The sequence below is a fragment of the Lepidochelys kempii genome, chromosome 16, assembly GCF_965140265.1.
Source record: "Lepidochelys kempii isolate rLepKem1 chromosome 16, rLepKem1.hap2, whole genome shotgun sequence".
Classification (NCBI taxonomy): domain Eukaryota; kingdom Metazoa; phylum Chordata; order Testudines; family Cheloniidae; genus Lepidochelys; species Lepidochelys kempii.
The window spans coordinates 16,057,404-16,078,431 of NC_133271.1; the positions used below are offsets into that span (position 1 = coordinate 16,057,404).

At 53.8% G+C, this 21,028-nt stretch overlaps 1 protein-coding gene across 10 annotated transcripts in view; it reads right to left on the reverse strand.

Moving 5' to 3' along the window:
- Positions 1-1,625: 1,625 nt before the first annotated feature.
- Positions 1,626-21,028, reverse strand: part of CERCAM (cerebral endothelial cell adhesion molecule) — a 38,245-nt gene continuing 18,842 nt past the window's right edge. For 5 of the 10 annotated variants that reach the window (XM_073314293.1, XM_073314291.1, XM_073314289.1 and 2 more), the window contains 13 exons: positions 19,433-19,641; positions 14,552-14,662; positions 13,366-13,483; positions 12,648-12,782; positions 11,666-11,870; positions 11,143-11,262; positions 10,458-10,534; positions 8,819-8,925; positions 7,903-8,035; positions 7,347-7,474; positions 6,791-6,994; positions 4,466-4,713; positions 1,626-2,438 (listed from right to left, as the gene is read on the reverse strand). In XM_073314293.1, coding sequence (XP_073170394.1) covers positions 4,476-4,713; positions 6,791-6,994; positions 7,347-7,474; positions 7,903-8,035; positions 8,819-8,925; positions 10,458-10,534; positions 11,143-11,262; positions 11,666-11,870; positions 12,648-12,782; positions 13,366-13,483; positions 14,552-14,601 — 1,515 coding nt within the window. In that variant the 5' untranslated portion in view covers positions 14,602-14,662; positions 19,433-19,641 and the 3' untranslated portion in view covers positions 1,626-2,438; positions 4,466-4,475. Of the gene's footprint in view, positions 2,439-4,465; positions 4,714-6,790; positions 6,995-7,346; positions 7,475-7,902; positions 8,036-8,818; positions 8,926-10,457; positions 10,535-11,142; positions 11,263-11,665; positions 11,871-12,647; positions 12,783-13,365; positions 13,484-14,551; positions 14,663-16,638; positions 16,688-17,702; positions 18,112-19,432; positions 19,642-20,064; positions 20,235-21,028 lie in introns of those variants that run through there. The other 5 variants (XM_073314295.1, XM_073314296.1, XM_073314288.1 and 2 more) reach the window with 5 other exon arrangements.

Consider the following 21,028-nt stretch of genomic DNA (forward strand, 5'->3'; position numbering starts at 1 on the left):
GTTGCGCAGTTCTGTACTGGTGCTTGGTGGCAGGGGGGAAACCTTTACTTCTGCTATCAAAGGGTTTCATTTTCCAGTGGGCCCAGAGCTAGTGTGCCTTGAACTAAACCCTTCATTTTCTTCTCAGATCTTTGGATGGCGACACCATTCTGCTGCTTTCGGTGGGGAGCACAAATGGAACTAGTTGATGTGGCATTTTGTCTCTAGGGCTTTGTTTGGGAGTTCTAGTTGTATCTTGTAAGCGGTATGTGTGGAGGGGATGTAGCACTTAGAGAAAGGGACGTGGACAGTCCCTCTTATGTAGAATCTTTATTTCTCAACATCAGATTCATGCTTGCAGGCACTGAGGAGGACTAAGGAAGAATTTAATCTTAAACATTCCTCCTGTGCTCTGGTAAGACTTAATATTTTTCTTAGCCTAGATTTATACACATTCATGGGGAACAGTCAACATGCACCTTCATGTCTCTTCCTCCACAGAAGTGGCAAAGAAACTTCTAAGCAGCCTCTAATTCACCAAGCAATGGAAGGAGGCTTAGTGTGAAATCTCCATACTTGCCCTGTGGCAAACTGGTCACTCCAGAGTCTTTAGATTCCTTGACAGGTACTGGCCTGAACTATCCTTTCCATAGTGGTCACTGTAGCAGTCAGATGGCATGTAAGGCCCAATCTTATTGCAGCCAGTGTTAAAATCCTCTTATAGTGAAATGTCTTTCCTTGGAGCTCCACAGAGAGGCTATATCCTGACCACACTGCAGTGGTTTGCTCATGTCCCCCTCTTTGAAGAAATGTGGTTTGTAGCACTGCTTCATTTCAAACTTCATCACTAATGGCAACACCTGTCACATGTGTTGCATTGATAGCACCAAGGACTCCTACCCTAGTAATCAGTTGTCATTATGGATTGGAAGTGTGTGTGATCAGTGGTAATCGGACTTCTTTGGCTTCCATTCATTTATTTGTGCTGTTTGTGCTCATGTCCTGTGAGTGATCTGCCCAAGGTCACCTGGCCAGTGGCAAGGCTAGGCAGTGCCTGCCTTTCAGGCACCTGTTTGAGACACAAAGCCAGGCTTCATTTTCTAGCAATAATCAGCGATGGACGCTCCAACGCACGGGGTAGATTCACAGAGCGGAAGGCAGGCAGCACCCTCCCTCCAGACACGGAGAGCCCACACCCAGGGTGCTCTTCCACTCAAATCTTGAGCTTTAGTGTTGTGTGTGCTACAGGTTTCTCACACAGTGACATCCCAGACCGTATCTCATAGATCCTGGATCCCACACTGAGTCCACCCCGCAGAGGGTGCTCCCACTGCGGCCCAGTTCACACATGGATTTGGGGCCACTATAACTAGTCAGTTAAGGGTGTGATTTGTTCTATGCCAGGTACCAATATAACAGGTAAAGGTGTCCTATACTGGTGTAGCTTATTCCCCTTCCCATGTGGCATTCAGAGGTGATCTCTGGGCACTGTCAGTGCATTGCACATGGAGGAAAGGAGGCGATCTGGGCATTGCAGACTATTGTACACATGCTAGTGGCCCAGAGCAGGAGCAAACAAATGCAACACATACTCGAGAACACTAGAGGGGGCTATAGAGAACAAGAAGATAGTGACAAAATATGGGTGAGTTGTCTTAAATAGAGTCCAGTTTAATCCTCCTGATGGCTTGCTTATTTCAGTTAAACCATACTACATGGGAGGGAAAACCCAGCAGACAGCCTGGCATAATGCAGAGAGAACCCTAATCTGCAGGCAGCTGGGGGGGATTTTTGCATTACTTCTGCCCTGTACTGGATTCTCCCCCTACAGCTCTGGAAGTCTGTCTGGGGCATTTCTTAGGCACCCGTCACCTCATGTCTAGATCCCATCCCCTTTTCACCAAGGCACACAGGGTGGTCATCGGCTCCAACTTTGGGTGAAGAAGAGAAAGAATTTTGGTTCCATTGGATTAGAAGGATGAGCTGATCAAATAATCCAAACAAGTATTACAAAAGAATCAACACACACCCTGGGCCCTATGGCCTGGCAGATCTCAGCTGAGTGGGCTCCTGCATCCCTACAGGAATGAGCTCAGCCTGAAAATACTGAGCAAGAAACTCTCTGGAAGGTTACCGAGTCTTGTACATTTCCAAATGCTTCTGTCCTTTCAGGGAGAGGCACGACCAGAGGTGGGGAAGGAGAAGTAGTAGGTTGCAAAGGACTAGACCAAAAGCTCCACCACCTAGCAGAGGTGTCCAGATAGTCAAGCATGGTCCTTGGTGCAACCCCTGCATACAGTCTATTTCAGTGAGCGAAGATTACAGGCCCAGGTTAAACACCCCCCTTTGGTCAAGCAAACACAGCTGCATCTCTCAGTCAGGAACCAGTCAAATCTGCAGGTGGGCAGAGCAGCCCATGGTGTTCCTCCTTTGTCACACTTGAGGAATGGGAAGCACCCCTGGAAAAGGAAGTGAGAGGCCAGTGTTACTGGTGCAAGCAGGGGTTGGTTGCTGTGCCACTGTGGGGAGCTAGGCTCCCTGTGCGGATATGATGCCAGCCTGCAAAACTAACTGTTTGCTGCCCCAAATGCCCCCGTCCTGGGCACTGAGTTTCCCTGTGTCCCACTGGAAGATTGTCCCACTATTGTTTGCAAGAGGGCCTGGCTGTATTGCTGTGCATCTCAGTGGAGACAGCCAACAAAAGGGACAAGGTGCGAATGGGCCATGCAGACCGCCAGGTTCTACTCTGCCCCCAAAAAGGGTCCCTCGTGGTCGGGACTGAGGTTCAGTGGTGGGGATCTGCATCAGGGAAGTTTGCCCTGTTGTTACACCTGCAGCATGTGGTCTGAGGATGGAGAGGGGACTTCAGTGTGCAGGGCTGGATCCAGCTCAGAATCCCCAACACACACTCACCGTCTCCAGCCAGCTTAAACCAAAATGAGAACCAGAGAGCAAAGGAGGAAAGTTGCCCGCTCTTTGGGACCCAACCCTCCCCAGATGTAGCAGTCCAACGCAGCACATTCAGGCTGGAGTCTCAGCAGTTACTCTGAAGTTCCTGCTCTGTTTGGCTGATTTAAGATTCAGCCAGGGTCACCTAACAAGTCAGTGTGAAAAATAATCTCTTCCATTTCTGTGGTGCCTGCCAGCCCCAACTCTGTGCAGCCACCTCTGGGGAGGAGGGTGCCAGTTGGCTCAGAGCAGAGCAGGGGGAGAAGAGGATACATGCTGGCACGCTAAATCCCAGACCGTCCGCCTGACCCACCAAGGGCTTACCACGGAAATAAGGCACAGTTATTTTTGTTTTCAAACCTTGCCCAGTTCATTTGCTCCCAGCCTGAGGCCTTCAATTCTAGACTCCTGCCCAGAGATCATTTTCCTGCTAGCACTAAAAATGCCAGACAGTGGGACTTTGTCATGGAAATGCTGATGAGGATTAACAATTGCTGGGCTAGGTTTGGGGCAGACAAAGCATAGGGCTGCTCTGCAGTCTGGCATCATGCACTGTCTCATTTTCCAATTACAGTGCAAGCCCTGTGAAATAAACCACGCACCCACCCTCCCTAGCTAGCAGGAAGCAGATTGAGCAGTGAATGTGAAGGGAACCTTTGGGGTGCCAGGAGCAATATATTCTCCCCCTGCCACCTCCGCCCGAGGAGTTCAAAGCACTTTACAAACAATAGCTAAACATGGCCTCTCCCCCACTCTGGGAAGTAGAGGAACATCACCCCCATCTTACACATAGCGGTAAAGTGACTCGCCCACAGTCACGCAGAAAATCAGTGGCAGTCAGGAATAGAACCCAGGAATCCAGACCCACAGTCCCCTCTGCTAGCCCGTAGACAACACTGCCTCCCAAATGGACACAGCTTGTTCTGACATGACCTTCCACGGTTCAGCTTTGTATCTCCCATCCCAAGTCCTCAACCCTTGGGATGTAGAATAGGCAGCGTCTTGCTAATTCATACCCAACATCGCAGCTGGTCACATATCAGAACCCTGGGGAAGGATGGGCATTAGCCTCCTGGATACTCCTGCATACCATCTCAGGAGAGCACCTGGTACTGAGGGGAGCAGTGGGACATCACAGCTACTCCCCCAATGACAGCTCAAACAAGCTGAAGTCTTGTAATCAAAGCACAGCCTGGGAGTCAGGAATGCTGGGTTCTGTTCACCTGCCACTGACTTACTGCCCAGTTGTGGGCAAATCCAGTTCAGTGCTTTGGTTTCCTCATTTGTAAGATGATACTGACCTATCCCAGAGGAAGGGGATTGGGACACTAATTCCCGGGTGTCCACCAGGTGCTTTGAGATCAGCAGGGAAAGAAGGTGGGGAAGGGGAAAGTTGCTATTGGACACTGAAGCTGAAAGGGAGATTTCAGACATGTTTGTAGGGCAGCATTTCCTGGCAGCCAACTTCCATCCGCACAAACACGTGACTCTGGAGGTTTACACACGTGTTCTGCAGCTGTTCCCGGGCCTGGCTTACCAGCCCGATGCTAGAGCTCATCCCGGGAGGTCGAGCGGAAGGAATGGCCAGCGTTGCTTCGGGAACCCTTCAGTGTTTTCTGAGAGCCGCTCCAGTCCGTCTTCTTGGAGTCGTCATCCCAGATGGTGGATGTCTCCGTGTCGCTGAGCCACTTGGAGTCCCCAGTGTAGTGAGTGGGGTAAACCAGCAGGGGGTGCACCGAATACACCAGCAGGTCCCGGTTAGCAAAATGCTGCTTGTAATCCTTGCTAGAAAAGGGAGAGTGGAAAAATCAGTGACGCTGGGTAGGAAGGAACGCAAATGGGGGTGGAGAACAAAATCTGCACCCCTAGGGGGATGCCAGGGTGTGCCTGCAGCCTGGAGCCCCATCCCTCTAACGCTGTGTTCCTGGGCCTCGGACACCAAAGAGGTGGGACACAGCACCTGGATGGATCATCCAGAGCATTTCCTGCAGGGTATGGGAGCCAAGAACTCCAGGCAGGCTCCTAGTTCAGCGAGAGTCTGCAGGTGAGAGGAGGCCACCCATCCCCCGGCCCTGCTGGAGCAACTCAAACAGCAGCCAACGCACTTTGTTTGGCTCAGGCCGGCTGCCTAGAAACATGTTCCTCAACATCCACTGCAGAGCTAGTCTGTTCCCAGGCTCCTCGTTGAACTACAGCAAACAAGGAATCCCACGATGAGCTCACCCTGCAGGCTGCCAGGTCTGCTGGACTCCAAGAGGGGCAGGAATGGGACACTGGGCCAAGGCAGCCAGCAGCCTCCTTGTAGGGCTGATACCTCCTCTCTACTTGGGAGGCTCCCAGCAAACCCCCCCCCGCTCCGCTCAACATCCTGAATCCCAGCACACGGTTCCTGACAGCCCTTAGGGTCACTCTGAACTGATCCATGGTGCCCCCCGCTACACCCAGGGACGATTCCTGTCACATCCACCTTCACTGCTTGCCCAAGCCCTGCCTTGTGCCACTCAGATCGAACTGGGGTCTCCGGCAGAGCAGGGCGCTCCACCGGTCCCAGTTAGGCCACAGGCTGGCCCAGAGCCAGCCAGCCTGTGCTGATGTTATTCTAGCTAGCCTGGGTCTTGGAATGGTTCCTGGTTCACACCCAGGCTTTAGTCTGTCCACCTTCCTCCTCCACCCCTTCCTTTACTCTTTTAATCCCTCTGTTTTTCCATCTCTCTCAACGCTTTCCATCCCCCCACACTTCTTCCCCCAGCCCCCCACCAGAGGTCTGCAGGAGGGGCAGGAAGTCAGCATTGGGAAACCAGGACTCCCAGCCATTGCAACAGTCTGCCTGGAATCTGAGAGCACCTAAGACAGCTGCAGAGGATGCAAGCCACATGGCCATCCTGGAGTGGCTGGGAGACGTCTGGGAGGGCGGGGGGGTTATGGCCGAGTATCCGTGGGGCTGCACGTTACGTGGGGATGAACGGGGGACACAGTGCAGAGTGGGGAGTCAGTGACCTTGTCCACATGCTGTATTTAGAGCCTGGTGTCTGTGCAAAGGGACTCTGTGATCCCCAGATGAGCATCCACGTACGCCCTCAGACATGCATGAACAGACTCCTTGGCTGTGAAAACTGCACTCTCAGGGTTTTCAGTGATCTTTGTTCTCCCGCCTCACACTCCATGTGGGATTTCACTGCTGCTGAACAGCGTCGGGTCAAGAGCCCTGGAGCCCTCTGCCTACCATGGAACACGGGCAGCGGTAGAGCAAGTGGCCCCTAGGCTGGCCTCAGCCCTGACCTGCGGGGGATGATCCATGGATGTCAGGGGGAGCGGAGTCTCCATGGCCCAGTCAGTCAGGAAGGGGCTGTGGGAGGGAGGAGCTCAGCCATGATGGTCAGACATGGGGATGTGGCTGATCCACTAGAAATGGAGCTGAAATCCTCCAAATGCATTTCACACCAGCCCTTGCTCGGCCAGCAACGACTCTGTTCTCTCAGTGCTGCACTCCCCTCCCCCACAGCTCACTGACGACCGTTTTCCACAGACCAGAGCGCAGGGACGGCTGAGGGGAATGAGCTCATGGTAACAAGATGTTTTATTTCAGCACACAAATAACGCTGGGGGGCGGAGACACACACGCTTGTTTCTTCACTTACACGGCCAAGCTGCTAACGGAGTCTGGGCTGCAAACCAGACTAGCAAATGGGTGTCACACCTGACTGGGTAGGAAAACAGAACCAAAACCCCTTCCTGGGGGCAGGGGGGAGGGAGAGGGGTTGTGCATGGACTGGAGACCCCCAGCACTGGGCTCTGCCCCTTCTCAGCCAGCACTGTGCCAGTCCCACCCCGGGATGGAGCAGCAGCCGGAGTCTATCCTTACTTTGGGTGCCTGTCATACATGATGGGCAGGAACTCGTCCACCGGCAGCATTTTGGACAGGGGTTCGGCCGCGATCAGCTTCTGGGCCCCGCGCTGGGAGATGATGTAGGCCAGGGTCCAGTAGGAATATTCAGCCACCACCAGGTTCCGCACGTCCTCCACCGGCTCCTCGTCCTCCGAGTTCACCTGCTTCCTGCCCAGGTAGCTGCGAAGGCAAAAGCAGCCCATCAGCTAAGGGAAGGAGCCAGGCCCGCAGCAATCCCAGGCAGCAGACACGCTGCAGGGGACTGGATGGCTCGAGGGGCTGGGAATGGGATAGAGACTTGTCTCCAGGCGACTGGCTCCAATCAGCCATTGGGGCGGAAAACAACGGTGCTCGGGGCTTTCGCTATCTGAAAACAGTAGCCAGCGTCAGAGGGCACTAACCCATGGGGAAGCAGGGGAGGGGTCCCCAGACCAAGGCAGGATTCAACCAGTGACAGCACCAGAAGGCAAGCTCGGGATGGGGCCAGCCCCGTCCCTTCCCCCTCCCCTGCCCCTCACTCAGTCCAACGTACATCAGGTCCCAGTCCAGCTGTGCCCACTCCAGCTCCTCCATCAGCCGTGTCAGCCGCACCTTGAAATAGGCCTCGAAGCGCACGTCATCCTCAAACACCACCGACTTCTCCAGCCCCCGTGCCACGATCTGCAGGGAGAGTCCGAGTGGCTGCTGTTAGAGGCCCTACTGCTCCCTCCTGGACCCCCTTCCCCAGGATAGCGGCACCAGTCTGGACCAGGGTTTGTTGTGAAGAACGGCCTCACAGAACAGAGGAGTGGGGCAGGGGAGACACCCCCATCCAGGGGCTGCTGCCAAGGGCACCGTGCCAGCCAGGAAGGTTGCTTGACGTGCTCCAGCAGGTAGGGCGCTGGACAGGGACTCAGGAGGGTCCCAGCTCCAACAATGGTGACCTTGGGCAAGTTGTTTCCCTTCCCTGCTTTGTCCGTTTAGACTGTAAGCTCTTTGGGGCAGGGTCTGTCTCTCACTCTGAACAATGCCCAGTGCCACGGGCCCCCTCGGTGTTAATGTAATCTCCCCCTTCCCGTTTATTTTCTTCCTTTGCCTCAGGTCTTTACCTCTTTCCAGATGTAATAATGGCTGAGGAAGCAACCAACCTCCCCCTTGGTGAGCGTCCTGCCAGAGAACGGGTCATAATATCCTGGGAGCAGATCCACACCCAGGATCTTAATGTCACTGCTGTTCAGGGCACTGGAGGGTGAGAGGCTGTGGTTAGAGAAGTGCTGCGCTGGAGAACAGGCTGTAGGGAACAATCCTGCACTGGCCAGGGGGATAGATGAGGTGGGCATGATAGATCCTCCCCATCTCTAACTCCCACTATTCTGCACCAGTCAGATCTAGTCACTTCCACTGCCCAGCACCACCCCCCTGAGGGGAGCTCTCCCACCAAGATGGGCTAGTTCCAATCTGGGGCAGGTTATTCCCTGCCTTGGGCCACTGACACTTCCTCCAACAGGGGAGTCCCTAGTGAAGGTGAGCCCTCCCCACCCCATAAGCACCTCACAGGAGGGGCCTGGCTACACCTGGTGGAGGTGGGGCTCTCCAGCCCGGCTACCTGTGGCAAGGTGCGGAGGATGCAGAGGATTTGGTGGGCTGAGCTGTGAGAAGATGGCAGGCTGAGCTTGTGTGACACTGACAGCCAGGGGCTCATGTGTAACTTTGGCTGCTGACTCTTCTTACCATGCCTGACATCTGCCTTTTGATTCCCTTGCTCAGGAGACAATCCAGCTGAGAATACACAGTGTGGTTCCGTCTCTCCACCACCAACTAGCAGAATTTCCCCTCCCCGTTCGATGTGCGGTGTCATAACGCATCCCCGACCCCAACCCAAAGCAGCAGCAAGAGCACTGAGCTTCAGCAGCAAGAAACCTGCCTGCGCCCAGCATCCAAAACCCTTCCCCCGCCATCCCCCATGAGGTACTGGCATCCCACCTGAGCTGTTGCAAAGCACGGTAAAGAGCACAGAGCACTCACCTCCCATCCACAGCATCCACCACCAGGGGGTCTATCTCCAGCTCATACAGAGAACTCAGCATCCGCTGGCGCCGGTCTGGCCTCCGCATCAGGTTAATCAGGAAAATCTAAAGAAGAATCAAATATTAAAGGGGACAGGATCAAAATTCAGAATGATTTGGACAAACTGGAGAAATGGTCTGAAGTCAATGGGATGAAATTCAATAAGAACAAATTCAAAGTACTCCACTCAGCAAGAAAAACCATTTGCACACATACAAAATGGGAAATGACTGCTTAGGAAGGAGTACTGCAGAAAGGGATCTGGGGATCATAGTAGACAAGCTAAACATGAGTCAGTGTAACGCTGTTGCAAAAAAAGCAAACATCCTTCTGCAATGTATTAGCAGGAGTGTTGAAAGCAAGACATGAGAAGTAATTCTTCCACCTACTCTGCGCTGATTAGGCCCCAGCTAGAGTACTGTGTCCAGTTCTGGGTGCCACATTTCAAGAAAGATGTGGCCAAAGCAGAGAAAGTCCAGAGAAGAGCAACAAAAATGATTAAAGGTCTAGAAAACATGAGCTATGAGGGAAGATTGAAAAAAATTGGGTTTGTTTAGTCTGGAGAAGAGAAGACAGAGGGGACATGGTAACAGTTTTCAAGTACATAAAAGGTTGTTACAAGAAGAAGGGAGAAAAATCGTTCTCCTTAACCTCTGAGTATAGGATGAGAATCAATGGATTTAAATTGCAACAAGGGTGGGTTAGGTTGGACATTAGGGAAAAACTTCCTAACTGTCAGGGTGGTTAGGCACTGGAATAAATTGCATAGGGAGGTTGTGGAACCTCCATCACTGGAGACTTTTAAGAGCAGGTTAGACACACACCTGTCAGGGATGGTCTAGACAATACTTCGTCCTGCCATGAGTGCAGGGGACTAGACTAGATGACCTCTCGAGTTCCCTTCCAGTCTTATGATTCCAGCCTGGGAAAGATCGGGCTAGAGACTCAGGAAAGGGGCAGGGTCTCACGCTCACCAAGGAGAGCTGCCAAGAGAAGGGGACACAGTCTATATGGGGTTCCTCCATCCAGCAGTGGGCAGGCCATTGTGCCTGAAGGGAATGGGATACCCTGGGACACAGAGGACTGACAAAGCTCTATCCCAGCTGGGCACACAGAGGGGAACAAGCTCTGCTCCATGGCAATGAGTGTGATGAAGGAAGGGCCCTAGCAGCTCTCTCCTCTTTGAAGCAATAGCAGAATCTTTCCCCAAGATGGGAGCTCAGGGGGGTCTCTGCTCATGAGACACGGCTCCTGCCAGACCTCCCTCTCCAGCCAGCCATCCTCTCCCATGAGCCAGCTCTGCACTGGGCCCCAAAGTGCTGTTCCCTGGTGTCCCAGCATGGGGGTTTAAATGGTGCAGCCACAGGCTACCAGACAAGGGATATAGGTTGAAGAGTGTCCTTCACGCAGCAGGGGTTATGCAGGCAGCCTGCTTAGCCAAGCGGGGGGATTTCACCTCACTCTGCAGCATCTCCGCTGGCCAGCCCAGCAGGAGCAGGCTCCAGAGGGTGGGGAGGTGGAGGGACAATAGGTGCCATGAGGAAGCTGTGTTGGGCAGGGAGGGGAAACATGCTCTCACTTCCGGCCAGGTGCTCACCTCATCAAAGCCCATTTTACCGAGGTGCTTGGGGCTGAGGGAAACGTGCTCAGAGGGGTACATCGGGGGGCCGTCCACTGCAAGAGACAGAGCACTTGGCTAAGATGGAGTCACTGTGCCCACAGCCCTCACTCCAAGGGCTTAGACAGAAGCAAACACCCTCAGCTGCATCACTGCCTCACCGAATACAGCTGGGTGTGTGGGCTGGGAGCTTCCTCCCCATCCCCAGGATTTGCTTCAGGATGATAGGCCAGCCCCAGCCCACACTGACAGCTCAGAAGGCTCAAGTGCTCTGAGCCCGCCAGAATGGTACAGGCTGCCTCCCCACACACACCCTGCCACAGCACCTCATGGCTGAGCTGGGCTCTTCCCCTTTCCATGGCCCGTTCAATCCTTAGGCTTTGCTGCTGTGACTCCCAGCAAGAAAGCCAGCGAGCCCCCTTATGGCGCGGATCCCGACCCGAGACCCAGCATACTTCCCTCACGTCAGCTAAGGGCGTTTGCCAAAGAGGGACCGGAAACGCTTACGCTTTGTCTGTCAACTCCTCAGACAAATAGTGTAAGCGGGTGAAACTCCACTGACTTCAGGGGAGCTGCATCTGCTGATCTGCACCCCAGGGCTAGGACCCCAGCCTGAAGCTCCCTGTCATTCCCCCAGTGCCGGCGGCTGGGGCTGAGCCCTTACCCATGGCTTCCAGGATGAGGTGCACAAAGTTGATGTGTTCGTCCTCTAGCGTCTGATGGGACTTCACCGGGACATTGATGTAACCAAACCGCTCCTGGTTACACACGTAGATCTGGACTCCTGCAAGGCAGCGGCAGCCAGAGTAACCCCAGGCCGCCAGCCCCTGCTCCCAACCCCTTCGCTGAGAGCTCTGCACACCAGCCTTCCCCGTGTTGTTCCATCCCAAAGCACAAGCCCTCGGCTCTTCCTAATGTGCCAACCAGCTCCCCCCTCCACCTGCCACCCTGCCTTGGGCAAAGAGGCTGTTTAGGGCCAGCACGGGGCAAGAGACAGCTCCTCAGGAAATGCATTGCTCTTTTACGTCCTTCAGTTCCACATCTACGTGGGGATGGATTCAGATTTCACAGTCCTCTGGCCTCGATCCCCAGACATGGGATGCCTTGAGGAGCTCCTTTCTGGGGGACCGAGTACAGCTCACTCCACGCGTCCCTCTCCCACTCTGCCCCTTCCCTCTGGCCCTCACCCGCGGCTTGGCAGGAGTAGGCGAAGACGATGATGTCGTCAAAGGGCCAGGTGTAGTTGGGGTGGGGCGGGTGGAAGGCGAGCTCGGAGGTCCCCTCTCTTCGCAGATCAAGCAGGAAGGTGGCGTACACCATGGGGACGGCGAAGCAGCCCATGAGCTGGCGGTTCTTGGTGGGGAAATAGTCTGCCGTCCTGCGGTAGTAACCCTGGGAAATACAGGGGTGAGGTAATTCCCACTGATGGGAACCAGGAGGAGCCAAAGCAGCACATCTCCCCCACCCACCACGAGCAGGCAGGGCTCCAGCATGGAGAGCTCCCTCACAGCCATGCCCTGACAGCAGTAGGCCGGGCTCCATGCCACTCTCAGACACTTCAGAGTTTCCCTCCATCCTCATCATCCAGCCTCTGCCCCAAGGAGAGACACTGGGGGGGATATTTTCCTCCCTGGCGAATCCCAGCACCCAGCAGATCACACATGTCCAGCTGAACGCAGACAGGTAGGGCTTCTAGGTTTCCTCCCAAGTCTTAAACGGGGCTTGCAGCAGAGCCCAGTCCGCATACAGCAGAGAGGGGGCGACAGAGCCCACTCGGGTTTTAGGAGACAGCAGAGCTCACATGAAGGAAGGGTGATGGGCAGGTTGGCACCAGTGGAATTTCTCGGAGGAAGCTGCAGCCCAAACTGACTGGGTGACTTAGCTACGAGACCTTAGGAGCGACTCTGGGCTGGCAGGGGTGCCCAGAAGGGCAGAGGTCGTGCTTCAAGGAAGGTTCCTCATGCAGGAACCTTACAGTTAGGCCCCTGGGCTGGAGAGGTTTTCTGGCTGTGATTAAGGGAGTTTTCCCATACCCACCCCAGGTCCATCAGGAACTGCAGAACAAGGGTAACACACCCCACTGCTTGGCAGCAGCTCCCAGGCTGAGTGACAGCCAACAGGACATCCTCCAGCACAGGGGATTCCCCCTGCCCACCCCAGGCAGCTTACCTGAGGGGTTATCCCACACCAGAAGTTGGAGTAATAGGTCTGGGAGTCCAGCATGGGGGCGATCACCGACTTGTCCTGCGAGATCAGGAACGTCAGGGTCTGATTGTTGGTCAGGATGCTGTCTGTATCGGTGAGCTAGCGTTGGAAACACAGCCCGCTCAGCGGGAGCAATACGCTGGATGCGAGGCTGCTGCTGCTCATCACAACACGTCTAAGTAGGTGAGCTAGTAGGGAGAGCGCCTGCCCAGCAACGGCCAGCCCGGGGCAGGCACGGCTCCATGCCACTCTGGGAAGCGCCAGGGTTCTCCTGCACTCTCCATCTCCAGCCACTCAGCCAGGGCGAGAAACCCTTGGAGGATACTTTCCTAGCAGGGGGCTCTCTCAGACAGCCCTGGACGTTATCTGTGGGCGATGGCCCTGGAGCATCCACCACAAAACAGAGAGGAACCAGGGCCATAAAGCTTAAATTAGGAAGATGACAGGCTTCCACAGTGGGGCCATTTCAGAGTAGGCTGCATACACCCCCGGAGAATCTGCCACAAGGAACTATCCTGCTCTGGGCCCCTGTGGGTGGGCAGAGTGACGCAACGGAACTTTCCCATCTCCGCTTTCAGTGCATCTGAAAGCTGGTCATGTTCCCCGAGGTTGGGCCTTGCAGGAGGGCTGAAACCCTTCCTGTGCTAAAGGAGGGAAGCAGGCCCAGTTAGAGTTCTCTTACCAGGAGATAATCAGCCCCCTCGGCCCGGGCAAAGCTCAGAGCTTCCTGCTTGAGCTTCATGACATGTTCATAGCGTTCGTCTGTCCAGTGCTTGGGGCCAAGTTCATCGGGGTAAGAGCTGCATCAGGCAAACAAAGAGTTAATAACCTGTCCTTGGCTGTGAACTTACAAACTCACTGGTCCTGCGCGCCTGACAGCTGAGTAGCTTGGACAGGGCAGGATCAGCTCAGTCCTGACTAAGGGCTCATCTTGACTGGGTTTGCTTAGCATGGAGTCCCACTGGGGCAGCAGGGGGAGGGATCCCTCAGTGAGGAGCCATTCAGCTTGCACTGCCCTATGTCTGTCCAGCCTGTTCATCCCACAAGCAGCCCAAGCACGTGTGGTGCGGATCAGTGCTGCCTGAACAGCCCCATGCTGGGAGGGAAGAAACATGAAACTGATTCACTAACGCAGGCTCAGGATTGGGTCAGGCCACAGTCAGCTACCCCGGCACACACATTCCCAGCGAGGAGACTGTATGGAAACAGACTCTCCCTGTCTCCCATCTGTGCGCAGGGCCTCTCGCTCCATCTGTGCATGGGGGCCTCTCGCTCCTGGAGGATCTCTCTGTGCAGTCAGCTCCAGACAGGCAAGAGCAGGACAAGACTGGAGAGAACCGAACTGGGCATGGCAGGTTTGGGTGGATCAGAACAGGATGGGCATAGACAGCAGCCGACCTGCCATGCAGTAGGCAGACCACCACAATGAAAATGGGTAGGTAACCTCAGACGCCTTCTTCAGGGTGCCACCAAAGGGCTGACAGCAGTGAAGGTGCTGGGAGAAAGCCATCCCCATTCCACCTGGAGGAGAATATCCAGGCATCCTGTCCTAAACTGGATCAGAATCACCACAGGTTAGAAGAGGATGCTAGACCCACTTCCATGCAAATACTTTTATGCCCCAAATTCAGAGCGGCAAACCACAAAGCTGCATGTAAGAAAAATGCAATGATGGGGTCTGGCAGGCTGAGTGCAGGGACAGGAGCCAGAAACTTCTGGTTCTGTTCCATCTCCAACTAACTCTCTTGTAGCCTTGGGCAAATCACTCAGCCCCTTTGTGCTTAGGTTTCTCTATACATGAAATGGACAAAACACTCTCTGGTAGGACGCATTGCTACAGCAAGGCCTCAGGTGATCATACACCTTACCTGGGCTCCTCCACTGACTTCCACTCAATGTAGTGATAGTGTTTTTCCATGGCCGTAAGCCATTCCCACAGGATCTTGGTCGTGTTGTCGATATTGTGGTCCGTTGCACACCTGAAAAATCAGAACGCAGAGGAGACATTAGCTCTCCCCCTTCTCCCAGCCCCGTTTCCTTCAGCACGTGCCTTCCAGTCTCCAGCCCCAAACCCAGCAACACAATCCTATGAAGCTGAAATGGAAACCACAGTAGCAGCTCTCAGGGAGATCCCACTCCCCAAATGCCTCCTGACCTCCAAAGCCCACATATCTGGACATCAGCGGAGAGCTACTGTACAAACAAGGATGCCAGGGAGTTGAGAAGACTCATGACCCCAGAGGGGCACAGGGTGCATGAATGAAGAAGTTGAGGGTCTCAAGCACAGGGCTGGCCTTACAGGCAGAACTGGGGAAGAAGCCTCTGACAGTGCATAGGAGCTACCAGACTGGATCAGACCAATGGTCTATCTCAGTGGTTCTCAATCAGGGGTATATGCACCCTTGTGGGTATGCAGAGGTCTTTCAGGGGGTATGTCAACTCATCTAGATTGTTGTTCTCAACCTGGGGGTCATGAGCCTCAGGGGGAGTCACAAGTGCAGGGCCGGTATTAGGGGAAGCAGGGGAAGTTTCTTCCTAACCCCATCAGAGTGTAGTTGATTCATGCCCTGCAGCATGAGGGTTTAAATCCAATTTTTAAATTTCATCTGATATACGTGGATAAGAACATAAGAACGGCCAGACTGGGTCAGATCAAAGGTCCATCTAGCTCAGTATCCTGTCTGCTGACAATGGCCAATGCCAGGTGCCCCAAAGGGAATGAACAGAACAGGGAATCATCAAGTGGTCCATCCCATCACCCATTCCCAGCTTGGATGTTCTTATCCATAGAAAAGCAGGTTCTTCCCAAAGGGCTCTCAGCTGAGTGGGAGAATTCCATGGAACTGGCTAGGATCACCACCTGTATTCATGGGCAGCGGCAACATGAGACTGACTGGGACTGCGGAATATTAAGGGGCAGGGCTCCGCCTAACAGCATGCCAACAATGCTCTGCAAAGGAATTTTGAATGTGAAACTGGTTCCCTGCTTTCCTTTGTCATAAATATACCAGAGCCACTTGTCCAAAAACACCCTGTTTCTGCATGGAGTGTTGTCTAATGGCTAGTGCAGGGAGGTAAGGATCAGAACTCCTGGGTTCTAATCCCAGCTCTGCAGACAAGTCATTTACCCTCTGCGTGCCTCAGTCTCCCCACCTGTCAAACGGGAATTTTGCCACCTCTGTAAGCGCAAGGCAATAGATTGATTTACCAGTTTTCTAATATGGACCAGATGGGTCAAATTCATCACCGGTGTAACTGTATGGGCCTCAGGAATAAATTTAGCCCAGGATGTTCCTATCCAGGCATAGATGAGCTTAAACCCCCTTGTGAACTCTGCTTTCACCCTGGAGCCACGGTGATCCCTTTAAAAGGAGACACACGAGCAACCCTGGCACAAACACTGGCTGCTGCGCTATAAATATCTCCCGGGTATGCTGGCACCAGCAAAGACAGCAAGCAGGAATCTTTTGGAGAATTAACATGTAATTTTAAGCACTCTGCTATTGGGAAAGGGAACGTGAAGGGATAATTCCTTCCAAACTGCAGACTCCCTGACTAGCACTAAAGAGGCACACACACTGCCCTGCCTGGGCCAGGGCAGCCACCAAACACAAAGGCTCATTTGTCTTCAGACCAGGCTCTTCCCAACTTGTAATTAGCCGTTCTCCTCCTTTACTTTTTCCCCGTTGCTCTGTGCAGGGCTGGGGGATGCACACACTGCCTACGGCCGCCTTTCCCAGCTTTGTTTTCAGCCCCGCCTTAGTGCCATGCTCACAATAACACCCCTAGGACGTGGCCTGGATTCAGTGGGGAGGCCTGTTCCAACCGAGATGGGGGAAAGCGACGAATGTCATGTATCGTGGCCTAGCACAGGTTGGGGCTGGACAAGCAGGGCATAGACGTAATGTAAGTCAGCAGGGCAGGGCAGAGCGGAGCAGACCAGCCAATTACTCACCATCCCCCTCCCGCTCTTCTCACCCATGCTGCTCTCCTCTAGCCTTTCCTCTCACATACTTTCTGGTGCAAGTGAAACAGTGAGAAATTAAAAAAAAAAAAAGCTTTTTGGAAATGCCAGCCTCAGGCCCTGCCAGCAACGCCGGGCAGAGAGGAGTCTTTGCCCCCATGGTCCCGATCACAGCTAAAGGACAACGCTCCCCTCCACCCCCACCCAATGTCTGACACTGCACAAGGACGGAGACCCCATTCATCGAGATCCGAGCACAAGGCAGTGACTTGTAAAGGGCGACCTCAGCTCCCCCAGGACCAATGTGCTTGCACCCACTCTGCAGCACCTCCTACTGGGAAAGACTGGGACTGGAGTCTCCTCTCACCCCCTCTGTTATTCTGTGCTGGGAATTCCAAACACACGAGTCAAACCACAGGGAAAACCGTAAGTCTCGGAGATGGAAAAAGGTAAGGAGAGACGTCTCGCCCAGCTCCCGCTGCAGCCTGGATTGCTGGCTAGCAGACTCCTCATCTGGATCTCTAGCAGGGCATGTCTGCTGCCAACAGACGTGCACATATGGTAAAGATGCTCTTTACCATGATTAGACTCCGGAGGTAATAGTTCCGACAAGCTCATGTGAGAGGCTGTCAGACACGTCTGCGGGGGCTGCGAGGGGCAGTGCGAGCAGATGGGATGCGGTGCCCAGCTGCAGACACCCGTATCTCACAGTATGCACAGGAGGGTGAGGGGGCTTTTAACCTCCAAGCGCAGGGGGAGAACATCCCCCTCGGGTAGTATGGAAGAGTGTCCTGCCCCACTGCCCAGCGTCCCTTTACATCGGGGAGGGAGGGGTTCCCCCATCTGGCAGTGCCCTTGACTAAGAGGACAGCCACGAGATGGCACCCATCCTGCACAGGCATATCCCCCTCCACCCCCTGTCCCGGCTGCCCCCTGCAGCACCAGGCTGCCCTTCCTCGCCCTGGCACTAACCCCTTTAGGGTCTGGGGGGGGCACCCCCGGAATCTTGCCCTCCCCGGGGAGGCCCGGCGCCCCCTGAGCCGAGCAGCCCTTACCAGATAGAGATGCGCTCCTTGGGGTAGTCCAGGCGCTCCAAGGCCCCCAGGTAATGGGGCAGCGAGTGCTCCGAGTTGCGGGCCAGGATGGCGATCACCACGGTGGGCAGCTCCTGCTGCTGCCCGGCTGGGCTCCCCCCTTCCCCCTCCAGCCCGGGGCAGCCCCTCAGCAGCAGGAGCAGGGCGCAGCGCAGCAGAGCAGCGTGGGGGCGCATGTCCGGAGGCAGCGGCTGCAACAGTGGGGAGCGGCAGGGGAGCGGGGCTGGGAGCGGGGCGGAGAAGGGGGCGGGGGGAGAGAGGGGCCGGGCTGGGAATCAGCGACGGGAGGGCGGGGAGGGGAGAGGGGGATGCCCACAGTGGGGAAGGGACGGTGCCTGGTAGCTCTGGGGCTCTGCCCTGCAGATCAAATCCTGGTGCCACCCAGCTCACCTCCAGAATTGCCCCCCCCCTTGCTCAGGGCGTGCTCCACCCCACCCCCCTTGCTCAGGGCGTGCACCCCTGTGCTGGCGCTTCGTGCTCCAGCTGGGCCTCCAGTATCAGTTCAGATCTCCAGCAAGGGCTGGCTGACAGCCAAGGGGCAGGAATTACTGTGTGTTGATACTGCCATAGGGCCCCCGAGTGGTAGCCAGGGAGCACGACTCCAATGCACAGACCACCCCGCTCTCCTCCCAAGAGCGCCCCACTATGCCCCCTGTGCTGGGATGTGAGGGAGGGCTGGCTCCCCGACCCTTTCCCTGCTGGGGACTCCCCTGCCTTGGGTGGATCCCCAGGGTAGGGCCCTCACAGTCCCTTTAGTCCTGCAAATCGGCATGAAGGGGCCCATGGAGCACCAGGCTATGACCCCTCGAGTACCAGGCTTCCACCCCCTGGGAACAGGGGCAACTTTAGTAGGAAAATTATGACCTTGGCATTTTAAAAACTAGACCAGTCAAGACATTTTGAGAATGCCCCTTAAGGCACAATACTTGGTTAGCTGAGGGTGGGCTGGCTGGGATCTGACTTTTCTTCTCTCACAGCTATGACTCTTGTGACTCCAGAAGTTTTGCCTGCAAGAAAGCCCAGATTTCACAGAAAGCTGGGGCGGTGGAATGTGCCTTTTCTTCCCTTTAGTCTGGTGTTGCAGATGCAGCAGACTTGCATCTTTCTCTAGCGACAGCGGCCAACGCAAACACCCCTCTTGCCTCCTGAGAGCTGGGCAAGTAGCAGGAGCAATGAGTCACATCTGCTTCTGAGAATCCAGAACCACACTGTGTGAATGCGACTGAATCAAGTGTCCCCTTTTCCCTCAAGCATCCATGCAAGCCACACTTCATTCACAGAACCAGCGTTTGCAGAGAGCAAATTCCAGGCCCATTGCCAAGAGCCGATTAATTGCAAAATAATATTGATTTCAATTCATGACAAAAACAAAATTCGTTTGGGGGCCAAACGGTTCATCCAATCATAGAACAGAAATTACCCCACATGACTCTGATGCCCAATCACACAACTCAAAGGGATGTTTGTGGTGCATACTTGGCCAATGATCCACTGGCTTTAATGTATGTGGCAAACACTTTTATATGACAAACAGATCTATAAGTAACGTGGTCTGCCCCCAGACCATTTGCAAGCTGGAAAAGGAGCTAAATCTGCCAAATAAATAACTTTTCCTAACAATTCAGTTAGTTCTACCTAGAGACCATCCCCAGTGTCATACTGCAGCCCAAAAGTAGTTACCTCTACCATACCTGCCCTACTGATCACGAGGGGTTTGAGGGACCCAGCTATCCAGAAAGATTAGGCGGATGCCTTCCATCCTTGCTCATCACAGCTGCTGCAAAACCTGCCCAGACAGCTGTGTTTGACCTTCTGGGACATCTGAAGGGGGATAAACAGAAACCAATGGGGAAGGGGAGGAAAATCTCATGACAACAGTCAAGCCAGCAAGACACAGAACCTGGAAGGAAAAACAGAGAAGGGGTGTGAGGAAATAACATTTGTGCCTTTCAGGAAATCCTGACATTCCTCAAGCACTAAAGAAAACCACATTTACATCAAGGCTAAGTATTACCTCGGAGTATGAAAGACAGCATATAAAACCTCCACCCCCAGCATGGGTCATCAGCTGTGTCTGTGAGGGTGACCGGATGGCCCGATATTAGGGACTTTGTCTTATATACAAAGCTATACCCCAACCCCAGGGCGGAAAAGGTGTCCCGATTTTTCACACTTGCTATCTGGTCACCCTAATGTCTGCACGTGGGACTTTCAGCACTGCCCCACCAACCTCTACCACTTAAGCTAAAGAAGCAATTCAGTTGGCTGGTAGCAGTAGTAAACTGTTATCTTCTAGTGGATCAGCCACAACAGAGGGACATACCACACACTCTTCCAGTCAGTCACATGTAGAAACAGCCTCTGCCTCTCTCTTCTCTACACAGCAGGCTTCAATTCTATATCCTGGCTGATGTGTGTTGGACTGGTGAGCATTTAGAGAAGGGCTGGATCGTTTATTCAGAGAGCACCAGAGTAGAGAGCGCTGTTCCTCCTACAAACCTACCCCAGTCCTCCCTAGGAACAGGAGGATCAAGAACTCTGATAAATAACCAAACTCTCTGTAGCAAGAGAGAGTATTCTGGAAGTTCCAGACCCCAGCCAGCAACTCAGAGACCCAAAGGAAGTTCTATAATCTGGGAGCATGAAATGAACGCACAACACATTTGGAACAAACAGAAAGTACAGCTTGACAGCATGAAATCAGCCTGCTAAGTTCACTGCTCCATGGAGGCAAATACAATCGCTAGTTGTTTTTTTTGTTTGTTTGGTTTTTAAACAAGGAGTTAGATTCCCTATCCTTTTTTTCTGGTATAAGGTTCTTCAATAATCTGGCCCCACAGTATAACAGGCTGAGCCACTCCTTGGGTTAGTCAAATGACAGAACTCCAAATCAGGTAACCTGAGCTCTATCCCCACTGATGCACAGTATAAACTTGGACAAATTAATTCAGCTTTGTGCCTCAGTTTCCCTGTCTGTAACTGGAGATTAATAATTACAGGCCTCACAGGAGGATTGAGAGTCTGAGTTCACAATGTTTGCAGAGCCCTTTAAGGGCCACATGTGGAAGATGCTATAGGCAAATTAAGTATTAATTATTATTATTATTATTAATTGTCCCCTAGTTCAGTGTCTATCATTGGAGTTTGGAGGTGGATGGGTTCTGCCTCCTCTTTCTATCTTGCAAATGTTGGCAGGTGTGGAACTGAAGAGGGTATAGTGGTACATGAGGGGAGAATTACAACATCTGTGCTGTGCTCAGAGTGACTTTTAGGACCACTGCCAATTT